At 40.4% G+C, this 12,511-nt stretch overlaps 1 protein-coding gene across 1 annotated transcript in view; it reads right to left on the bottom strand.

The window, feature by feature from the left end:
- Window positions 1-655: 655 nt before the first annotated feature.
- LOC143036674 (uncharacterized) overlaps window positions 656-12,511 on the bottom strand; it is a 41,018-nt gene continuing 29,162 nt past the window's right edge. The window contains exons 2-5 of the mRNA XM_076204230.1: window positions 5,206-5,489; window positions 1,732-5,085; window positions 1,135-1,512; window positions 656-682 (exon numbers count right to left, since the gene is read on the bottom strand). Of these exons, the coding sequence (XP_076060345.1) occupies window positions 656-682; window positions 1,135-1,512; window positions 1,732-5,085; window positions 5,206-5,489 (4,043 nt within the window). The remainder of the gene's footprint in view (window positions 683-1,134; window positions 1,513-1,731; window positions 5,086-5,205; window positions 5,490-12,511) is intronic.

Genomic DNA, 12,511 nt, shown 5'->3' with positions numbered 1-12,511 from the left:
GAATAAGATGCTGCCAGCGAATGAGAATTGAAACATGGAAAAGCCGGCAGCTTTTAACAAGAGTATTAAAGAAAATAAAGATCTTGCACAAGTATAACCATTACCATATAGACAGACACACACGGAATATAATAATCAAAGTTAAATTAAATCACTAGAGACCTAACTGCACTGGAACTAAAAATGTTTACTCTTACTTGACACAGGGTATTCTCACCAGTTCTTACTACCACGGTCCCTCCAGACAACTCAAACTCACTCACCTGGCCGACCGCCCACGTCACCTTCGGCCACCAATAAAGCAAAACTAAAGGCATCCACATTCTTTGTTACAAGATACAAATTTATATCTGACTGTACATGACGATTACATATAATTATTCATGTACTAGTGCGTTTAAGCATTCACATTACACCACCATACAAGGAATACATTCATCGTACCTTCGAACAACGTATCACCTAGCAGACGACAGTAGTCGTTGAAGGTGAACGGACAATAAACTTGCATAGTACATGGTTTCATACATAATACATAGTTTCATACATAGTACATAATACATACACAATACATAATTTACATAATACATAGTTTATCATAGAAAAAATGCACTCTTGCATAACACCCTCACCTTTAAATTAAACACAATAGTGTTTATAACCGGAATAGTGCATTTTTCAACTACAAGTTCCAAAATAGTAAAATAAACTTATACAATAATTCATAGTACATTACAAGATATTGAGGCAATAAACAACCAGCCTCAACCACACTTAGATTACCATACAGTAGTCGTGACCCTAATACCACAGTACAGAAACCACGATTGTCAGAAGACTTTAGTACGGTCTTGATAAACTGTCTGCAATTACATTATTTTTACCGCTCACATGTTTTATTTCCAGGTTGTATGGCTGTAAAGCTAACCACCACCTTGTCAACCTCATGTTCTTGTTTTTCATATTGTTCACAAAGACAAGAGGGTTATGATCACTATAAACAGTTATTTTTTGTGGGTTATTTCCAACATACACATCAAATTTTTCCAAAGCCATCAACAACGCTGCTGCTTCCTTCTCTATAGTGCTGTAGTGTCTTTGGTATTTCTTGAATTTTGCAGACATATAACATACAGGAAACAATATTCCATCATGTTCTTGCATTAACACAGCTCCTGCAGCAGCATCACTAGCATCAACATTAATAGTGAAATTTTTGGAGAAATCAGGACCATGTAAGACAGGTTTGGAAGTAAGGATTGACTTTATCTTATCAAAGGCTTCTTGACATTCTAATGTCCATCTAAATTTTACTTTAGGACTTACTAAGTCAGTGAGTGGTTTAGCAAGTTTACTGAAATTAGGGCAGAATCTCCGATAATAACCTGCTACACCTAAGAAACGCTGGACTGCTTTACGGTTGGCAGGAGCAGCTAAAGCCTCTATGGCTTCAACCTTGGCGTGCATAGGTGCAACCGTACCGTAACCCACCTCATGGCCTAAAAAGGTCACCTTTGCATGAGCAAACTCAGTCTTCATTAGATTGACAGTCAACCTAGCCTTCCTTAACCTTTCGAACAAGGACCTCAGGGAAATCAAGTGTTCCTCCCACGTCTGAGAATACACGCACAGATCATCGATGTACACACACACACCTTCCAAGCCTGCAATAACATTAGACATTAGACGTGAAAACTTTGCGGGTGCATTCCGTAAGCCAAATGAAGTTACTTTGTATTGATATAGTCCACTAGGTGTTATGAAACTTGACACACGTTTTGCCTCCTCAGACAGTGGCATCTGATAGTAGCCACTCATTAGATCTAATTTAGTTATAATTTTGGCCTTGCCGATTGAGTCAATTAAGTCATCTATGCGAGGAAGAGGGAAGTTGTCAGCCTTGGTAAGTGCATTAAGTTTTCTGTAATCAGTACACATTCTATACTCCCCATTTCCTTTGGGCACAAGAATACATGGAGCAGCCCAGTCACTCTTACTTGGCTCTGCTAAGTGATTATCAAGAAGAAATGTTACCTCTTTCTGGAGAATAGCTGCCTTATGGGGGGACATTCTATAGGGCTTTTCTCTTACCGGGGCGGCACCTTCCACTAGTTCAATATGATGAACTGCCTCAGTCGTTGGTCTCGGCACATCTCCAAAGATTTCCACAAACTCTTGCAGTAATTCTGAAACATCTGACTGTTGGCTGTCAGACAAATGATACAACTTACTATTTAGATTAGCAAGGACATCAGAATTCTTGAGTTTGTTACCTACAGGAATTTTATCAAGGTCGTCTTCACTTTGCATCTCCACAACTTCTAAACTATTTACAGTACCATCTACCTTCTCCTCTGTCTTAGCAGCACTTCCCGAGTCTCTTCTATGGTACTTCTTAATCAAGTTTACATGTACTAACCTTTTTGTTTTTCTGTGATCAGGAGTGGATATCACATAGTTCAAATCTCCCCGTTTACCTATAACTCTGAAAGGTCCCTTGTACCTTGCTTGTAATGGACACTTTCTTACGGGCAAGAACAACAGAACTTCATCCCCAACCTCAAAGTTACGTTCTACTGCATCTTTATCATAATTTTCCTTCATCTTTTCTTGACTTAGTTTTAAATTACATTGTGCAAACCTGTGTACCACATCTAGGTTTTCCTTTAACTTAGACACATACTCAGACAAGTTATCGGCATGCTCCAAGTCTATCCAGCTCTCATGGAGTAGCTTCATGGGTCCTCTTATGTCTCTGCCAAACAATAGTTCACTTGGAGAAAACCCGAGACTAGATTGCTTAGCACATCTGATCGCATATAGAAGGAATGGCAAACCCACATCCCACTCATTTCCAGTCTCATGACCATACTTTGCTAACATTGTTTTAAAGGTTCCATGAAAACGTTCCAAGGCTCCTTGGCTTTGGGCATGATAAGCAGATGCAATATATTGTTTAATCCCAAGAAGAGACATTACTTGCCTGAAGATATTTGATACAAAATTGGTACCTCTGTCGGACTGCACAATCTTCGGTATTCCAAATAGGGTGAAGAACTTTGTCAAGGCTGGCAACACAGTCCTGGCTGTAATGGAACGCAGTGGAATGGCCTCTGGATACCTGGTGGTAGTGCACATTAGGGTTAACATGTACAGATGCCCCTTTTTGGTTTTAGGAAGGGGGCCCACGACATCAATTATCACATGGGTAAAAGGTTCCGGCACTACAGGAATAGGTTGCAACGGTGCAGGAGGAATAACAATGTTAGGCTTACCTACCAACTGGCATGTTTCACATGTTTTACAATATTGTGCTACTTGTCTATGGATACCAGGCCAATAGAAGTACTTGATAATCTTGTCCAAAGTTTTCTGCACACCCAGATGTCCTCCTATGTAGTCATGTGAAAAACTGATGACTTTCTCTCGATACACGTCCGGAACGATAACCTGATGAAACTCGCACCAACTCTCATTTGCAGGAACATCTGGCGGTCTATATTTTCTCATTAGTACATCATTACGCGTATAATAACATGTAGCTTCATTTGAGATGTCCTTATCTTGTATGGCCCTTGCAAATAATGGGATTAATGTCCTATCAGCTTTCTGGGCAGATATCAGATTACTACGAGTCATTGGGAGAACACTTATATCCACACGTTCACTTACATTACTCTGCGCTTCATTCACTTTATCGCTAGACAGACTGCACGGCAGAACCCCGGGACTAGGCGAATCCACATCACGATCAGCAAGTTCATCTGGCTTAACAGCAGGTCCTGTACTAGAGTCTACATTAAACAAACTACTAATATCCATATCAGCAGTTTCTTCACTGGTTTTCATCCTTGCCTGGCTGCGAGTAACTGCGCATGCTGGAAAAATATCTCCACACTCGCTTTCCAAACCCTCGGCAGGATCCCATTCCAGTGGAGTCATACTCACCACGGGATCAGGCACAATTAACTTTCCCGCTATATCATTTCCTAGCAAGAAACTCACTCCCTCAACAGGTAAAGTCTCTCCAACTCCAACCAACACAGGCCGAGATAATAATTCGGTTCGGAGGAACAACTTACACAGGGGAACCGTCATCGTACCCCCAACGCCCTTTATCAATACATGCTCACCCGTCAACGCCTGTTCTACGTCAGGAACAGCGCTTTGTAATACCATACTGAGCGATGCAGCAGTGTCTCGCAACACAGTTACAGACACTCCGGGCCCATCCTCCTCGACAGACACTGTACCAGGGAATACAAATGGGTTAAACAGACTGCGTTCTCTTCCCACATCAGGATCCCCTTTTTCCTTTACATCTGCAGAAAGCAAAGTTACATTAGCAACACGTTTCTCTCTAGTCAACTCAGGACACCTTGCCCTTACGTGCCCAAATTTTTTACAGTAAAAGCAACCAATTTTTGACACATCTGTATTGCTTTTACCCAGGGTCCAGGTACCTTTACCCTTGTGTACCTTTCCCTCTTGAGGTTGAGAAATGCCTGGAGGGGAAGGAGGCTTACTTGATTTATGCGTTAATGTATAATTTTCCGCCAATGTGGCAGCTCGATCAATTCTACTTACTTCCTTTTCTAGCAAATAGGTTCGAACGTCCGGTGGAATACCCTTAACATACTGTTCCAGTGCAATTAGTTCCTTTAACTCCTCATAAGTTTCAATTCCGCTAGCTGATAGCCATCTATTAAATAATCTATTAACACTGTTACCATACTCGAGGTATGACTGGTGGTTTCCTCTAAAACAGTTTCTAAACTTTTGTCTATAAAATTCTGGAGTGCATAAGTATGCCTTCAGCACTGTATCCTTCACTACCGAATACTGGCTCTGATCTTCAGAGGACAAGGATAAATACGATGAACGAGCCTTACCCACTAAGGCCGTTTGTACCAGCACACACCAATATGGCTTAGGCAAGGAGAGGGTGGTTGCCAAACTTTCGAACTGCTCGAAAAACTCCTCCGGGTCACCCTCTAGGAAAGTAGGGACAAGGCGTACTACGCGGTTTATATCAAATGTAGGTTCCAGCAACCCTTGGACACCCTGCTTCTCCATCATTGCGAACTTCAAGTTCGTTTCAACCTTAAGCCTTTCAAGTGCTATCCTCTCCTTCTCCAACTCCAACTCCTTCTCCAACTCCTTCTCTACTTTAAATTTCTCTAGAGCTATCCTCTCTTTCTCTACCTCCAACTCCATCTTAGTAATTTCCGCTTTATCCTCATCTCTCTCCGTCTCTCCTTGAAGCTCCATGTCACACAATGCCTTGGCACTATCCTCCAGAATTTTTTTCGAGATCAAATCTTGAATGACTGCTTTCTTAATATCAGCCTTGTTAGATTTACCTGTGATTTGAACCTTGTAAAACCTAGCCAAAGCTATCCAGTCATCCTTAAGTACTTCACAGTTCTGCAAAAGGGCAAGCCCAGGACTCTTAATGAATTGTGCAATGTCAAAAGACTCCATATCAGCTAGTGAGGAATTATAACCTAATTAATACAATGTTCATAAACAATGGTTAAATACTCAAGAAACAGTAAGCAATTATTATTCACTGCAAGTATACCGCACTAATACTACACCGCTGTACTTATACTTTATAGTACGATACCTTGTTCTGTATAATACACTCGTTGCACAATATGGTACCCCACATATAGTACGATCGCCGCACAATCACAATACGTGCAATCATAATACCACACTATAGTACCCGGTATTATATAGTACCTTCACTTTATATGGTACCTTCAATCTATACGTTACCTTCAGTTATATGGTGTACCTTCAATTTATATGATACCCCGCAGCTCCACCATTTTGTTATGCCACGACTTCCCAGGGCACGATGATCCCCGAGTATTCCGATTGAGGGCCCCAATATGGCGTAACAAAGTCCGAATTAGCTGAGAGAGGACTTGGGCCCTTAAGTTATGCGTAATTACCAGTCAACTGTTTCTTATATTGTTTCAAATAAAGAGCAACAAAGGAAAATAGATTTAATTATAAATGGGGGCTTAAGCATGACAGAACAATTCCAATTTAGAATAAGATGCTGCCAGCGAATGAGAATTGAAACATGGAAAAGCCGGCAGCTTTTAACAAGAGTATTAAAGAAAATAAAGATCTTGCACAAGTATAACCATTACCATATAGACAGACACACACGGAATATAATAATCAAAGTTAAATTAAATCACTAGAGACCTAACTGCACTGGAACTAAAAATGTTTACTCTTACTTGACACAGGGTATTCTCACCAGTTCTTACTACCACGGTCCCTCCAGACAACTCAAACTCACTCACCTGGCCGACCGCCCACGTCACCTTCGGCCACCAATAAAGCAAAACTAAAGGCATCCACATTCTTTGTTACAAGATACAAATTTATATCTGACTGTACATGACGATTACATATAATTATTCATGTACTAGTGCGTTTAAGCATTCACATTACACCACCATACAAGGAATACATTCATCGTACCTTCGAACAACGTATCACCTAGCAGACGACAGTAGTCGTTGAAGGCGAACGGACAATAAACTTGCATAGTACATGGTTTCATACATAATACATAGTTTCATACATAGTACATAATACATACACAATACATAATTTACATAATACATAGTTTATCATAGAAAAAAATGCACTCTTGCATAACAATATATATATATATATATGTGTGTGTGTGTGTGTGTGTGTGTGTGTGTGTGTGTGTGTGTGTGTGTGTGTGTGTGTGTGTGTGTGTGTGTGTGTGTGTGTGTGTGTGTGTGTGTGTGTATTTCACTTGGTCTTTTTGGTCTTTTTTTTTGGATCACGTGTTCGACTCGTGATCGACAGCTATTTCCCTCCTGGAAGTGTGTGTGTGTGTGTGTGTGTGTGTGTGTGTGTGTGTGTGTGTATACATGTTGTCACACATATTCCCATATATGTAAGGTTGAAATAGAATTATTACTTTGGATAAGACGTCGCTTGCGATTATGTGGGTGTCCGATTACAGAACGAGTATATAGGACGCGTGGGAAGACCCATACAACTAGGCCTTGCTCTTCGTTTTGCGTAACATTCAGCCTAGAGCGGCGCAGAAAGTTTAATTTAACTTGACCAATCAGGTTCAATCTCCATAGACGCAATTCCTATGGGCCAATCAGAGGATTTTTGTAGAAGGAACCAGGGCGCCTTGGGCGTGTCAGAGAGTCAGTTTAGGAGAAGTGTGTGTACCATGTAGAGGTGTGTCGCCTCGGAAGGGTTGTCGGCTGATGTAAGTCCTCTGTACTCCCCCTGTATTAGTCGTAAGATAATTAACTTAGCTAGTGTTTCATTTAGGAGTGTGGTAATGTCTATGGTAGTGACGCGTGAGACCTAGACAGTAATTTTCGTTGGTAAATAAATCTACTAACTAATTAATTTTCTTTCACCCCCGTTAAAATTTTTCGAGCGGGAATCTTCTATTTTGAAACTTATTTACTCATTTTTATGTTCAGTGATTGTAATCATTCATGTAATCCAATTAACTTTAATGAATAGTGTTAAACTTTCCAACTGTGTTTTTTTCTCACTTTTTTTCACTATACCAAAAAGTGAATGGCGGCCTTGTAATTTCTTTAAGTTACCCAAAGACATGGGGTCTTGGGAACTCATTTCATTCACTCTAAATGTGTTACAAGTCAGATGTGTGAGCTAGATTCAAACAATATATATATATATATATATATATATATATATATATAAGAAAGGGGTATTTGTGTTGGTGTGTGTGCATGTGTGTATGTGTATACTCAGATATAAGTTTCTGAGTTCAGGAGTTAGGCTAGATTATGGTGGCTCCTCGGTGTTACAAGAACAAAACTCCCTATTTTTCAGTACTCGAGAACAGCAGAACATGCTCGCGAGTCTATGTGTTTGGGTTCAAGTGTCAATGTGTATCTCAGTTCAAATCTGCCTCTATCACGTGTCTTTGTCTTTTGTGTTTGTGATTTTCACTTCTATGTACTACAGCGGTTGAGGTTTTCCATGGATCTGTGAACAGCTTTTGTCATTAGATTGTAAATTTGCGACGTGATTGAGTTTTGTACCTCTTAAATTGACAATTATCGAAAAAGTACGACGTACAGAACAACCAGGCCACTGTAGTACTCGGAAATGAAGTCAAGAAGCAAGTTTTGTAAGAGCGTTTGTGTATGTCCTTCCTACCTTTGGTCGTGGCCTTCCAGCGTCATGCCAAGAACACTCCAAAGACCAAAGATTGATGTGTTTTTTCCTAAACTTTTATTTATTTACGTTGAAGCGATGTCAGGATAGAAGCGTTAGTAAACTACGCCTCCTAAGAACAACAACCAACCTCATCTAACCCAGCAAAGTGATGCCACCTGTCTTAGATTTAGTGAATGAGTCGCGCTATGTTAGTGACAGAAGTGAAAGAGTCACACTAGTTCATTTCTCTCTCAACAAAAGGATTTAATCTCCACGGAAGTTGTAAAATCCGTAGACAAATCCCCCTTAATCCCAGTCGACATAAATAAAGATGAGACTGGATCAGCAGGACGGAGGGAGAGGGGAAGGAGTGTGTATGTGTGTGTGGGGGGGGGGGGTCTGGTTCTTTTGGGGAGTAAAAATCTGCTTCTTTATTCCTCTTCTTTTTCTCCAGACGCACTTCCTCCTCCACTCCCTCTTCCCTTCCTGGTCGCTTGTTTATTATCCTTCCCATGTCCTCCTTTCGCCCGGTCCTCTTCTATCTTCATCTCTTCTCCTCATTCCGCATACTCTTTTCTCCTATCTCATCTTCTATCATACTACCACGTACTTCCTCTTCCTTCTCTGTCTTCTCCTATTTCTCCTACTTCTCCTCTTTCTCCTCTTCTTTCTTTTTTCCTCTCCTCTTTTCTCTAGTTTACCTCCTTCACTTTTCTCTAGTTCTCCTCCGCCTACCCCCAATTCCTCTTCCTTTTCCTCTTCATCGACCTCCTTCCCCATCTCCTCTATATTCAACCCCTCCTCCTCCTGCTTTTCCTACCTCTTCTCCTCCGCTTTCCCCTCCTGCTTTTTCTTCTCTTTCTCACACGCCTCCTTCTACTTCCTCTATCATCACCCACTTCTCTTCCTCCTTTTCCTCTTCCTCCTCCTGCTCCTCTTCATAATACTCATCCCTGTGCTCCATGAAAAAGTTGTAGGTACATAATATTGTATACATACGAATCAAAACTCCTTTAATGGTGAAAACAACTTGCGTTTACACACCATATTACGACTTAGGCCCAATAACAACCAAGTGACAAATTGACAACGAAATATACCATGAGATATTATTTCAACACATCGTAGATAAAACCACAACTTATACTACAGACCATTTGCAAGGAATAGTGGACAATGGAAGTTAGGAGTTGATGTTTAGTAGGCAAGGAAATGAATGAGGGCGTGAACTTTGATCCCTGTAGCACGTCCTTAGTTCGTCACTCACTTTCTTGTTTATTAAGTGTACCTTAGATATTTATCATGATTTTGTTCTTTTTGGCATATTTATTTATTCATTCATCTATGTATCTATATATATATATATATATATATACAATGTATATACATATATACATATATATATATATATATATACATATATATATATATACATACATACGTATATATATATATATATATATATATATATATATATATATATATATATATGTATATATATATATATATATATATGTACACGAAGACCTTTTCCTCCCATATCAGGGAGGTAACTAAGTCAAAGGCACATACCTACTCTCACCCATTCCACTCCCATCTACCACTCTTTTCCCCCTCTCATCTTAGCTCTTCGTTGGGTCAAAAGCAATGTAGCGAGACAGAGTATATCCACAGTAAGGCCGTTCCACTTAATAAGCAACCCCTCCTCTCCGTCCCCTCATGCAGAGAAAGAGAATACGGGGAGATATAATTTTCGGGCTGCGTCAAAATATCATTCAAACACATGCACTCCATCTCCCCCAACCCTCGCCTCTCCCTTCCTTGCATAACAGTATCATCTATTCACTATCACTCTCAATTCATCCCTATCTCCTGTCTTTTCCTTCTTTGCTCAACAAACATTCCCCTCTTGTTCAATTTCAACGCCTCATTCACTCCGTCCGTCCATCTCATCCTCGGTCGTCCCCTCAAGTTTACTCCCAACACCTCTGCCTTCCACACCTCTTTTACTAATCATTCACCACTCATCCTTTCCATGTGTCCAAACCATCCCAATAATCTTTCATCAGTCCTATCTGCCATCTCCTTTCCTTTCCCACTACCGCTCTCCTCCTCACCTCCACGTTTCTCACTCTTTCCAACCTAGTAACCCCTACCATACTTCTCAGTTACTTCATCTCAAACACATTCAAACTATTTCCCTCTGCCTTTCCAAAATTTCAAATCATTGCCCCATACAATGCCGTCGGCACAATCACCCGTTCATACGATTTCCTCTTTGCATCCATTCCCACATGCCTATTTCTCATAACACTTTTTAATTCCCCAAGGCATCTACTTGCTTCTCTCAGTCTACAATTGACCTAAACCTCCACATCTCCCTTTACTGCCACATGCGACCCCAAATAACTAAAGCTATCCACTTCCTCCTGCCTCTCTTCTTTTAGACTTACTTCCAACCCACTGCCATCCTCTACTCTTGTGCATCTCATCACCTTGCTTTTACCTATACTTACCCTCAACTTTCTACTATCGCATACCTTTCCAAACTCTTCCACTATCCCCTTAATACCTCCTCTGACCCTGCTTATGGAATCACAATAAAGATAACATATCGAAAGTATTGCGCTATGAACGTATTTTTTCTCTCCTTTTCTCAATCTTACACTCAATCTTTCCCTCTCACATTCTTAATCTTGCTCTCACTCTCACTTCTCTCACTCTCTCACTCTCTAGCTCTTTCACTGTCTCACACAATCCAGTGGAGTTCAGATGGACAAATAAAAAGTGAATTAATTCCACGCAGTGTCTAAAAGCTGGTGCGACACTTAGCGCTGTTTCGGGAGGAGGTGCTCGAAGCCAATTCGAAGCTTTGGCAAATCCCGGGGATACAGAGAGGACGATTCGAAGCTTCACTGCTTCGGTTTATGTGCTGAGAGATTTTTTTTTTTTTTTTTTTTTTTTTACACACTACAGGGAAGACGATTTGTTGACTTATTTCATTCATGATTTTTTTCTGTTCTTTCAATTACAACCCAAGATCTCGAAGCTAGAATAAGAACTAGAATAAGCGTGATAGGGTCAGTTTTATAAAGAAAATTACTCGAAAAGTGTTAGTGAGTATCTACTGGAATGCTCTTTATCTAACATAACAATATACTTGATGGATTATATTCTATAATCCTTGGGATTTTTTTTTAATGTTTCTTATTACATGACTTCTTTGCTTCTCTTCTTCCCTCTTCCCATACTACCTGACTTTCTTTTGTAACCGTCCTCGCTCTTTTCTTCCTTCCTTTTACCCTCCCGTCCCCCTCGACCTCTCCTTTCCTCTATCCTTCTTTCTCATCATAATTCTCCCTTTTTATCTAACCCTCCTCTCCCTCTCCTTGTTTCCCTCTCTCTTGCTCTCTTTCCCCCTCCCTCTCCCCCTCACTCTCATCGTCCTTCTCCATCTCTATTTCCCCCTCCTCTCATCCTCTCCCCTTTTCGCTCCACATCTCTCTCCCCTTCCATCTCCCCCTCCCCTCTTTCCTCACTCTTGCTTTTTTTCTCTCCCACCTCCCTCCATCCCCTCCTTTCACTTCCCTATTCTCCTTCCCTTCATCGCCCTCCCGAGTTCTTTCCTGGGTTTCCTTTGGAGGAGAGAGAAGTCGTGGATTGTGTGTCGCAAAACTTGCTTGATCCCAAAGATGCCCCACCCCACCCCACCCCAGGGGGTCCCAAGTGAGCTTCAGTAAAAATGCTTCACATTTCGAGATTGTAAAATAAGAAAACCAATAAACAAATAGATAAACAAATAGATATAAAATAAGTTAGAAATAAGTAAATAAATATATAAGTATATGAATAAGCCTCATATTCCTTTGAGCCACTCCCCTTCAACTCTTTTATACTTTTTTTTTCTCTCCCCACTATCATCTCCTATTTTCTTCTCCTCTGCTTCTATTCTCTCTGCTTACTATCCGTCTATATCTCTCTTTACCTCCCAAATTCTTTCCCCATTTACTCACACTTTTCATCACCTTTAATGCCAATCTCCTCCAAGTATCCTAATCCTCCTTTTGATTTTTTCTATTGTTTCTTCATTTCTTTCCAGTCTATTTTTTCTTCAGAAGTAGCCTCCACTAGATGAACATACAAAGAATATATTCAAGGTGTACTCTCAAGTTAAATTTCTGTGTGATATGATATAAGACTATCTTATTCTCCGGTAAAATCTTAAAATCCGAAAAAAGCTAAACTGATTCAATATATTGACATCACGGAAGTCGTGGAACATTAAGTTTAA

This window comes from Oratosquilla oratoria, chromosome 21 (assembly GCF_046742065.1).
Source record: "Oratosquilla oratoria isolate Oo_2021 chromosome 21, ASM4674206v1, whole genome shotgun sequence".
Lineage (NCBI taxonomy): Eukaryota > Metazoa > Arthropoda > Malacostraca > Stomatopoda > Squillidae > Oratosquilla > Oratosquilla oratoria.
The sequence above is the reverse complement of the archived record's forward strand: the minus strand, read 5'-3'. Positions and strand labels throughout refer to the sequence as shown.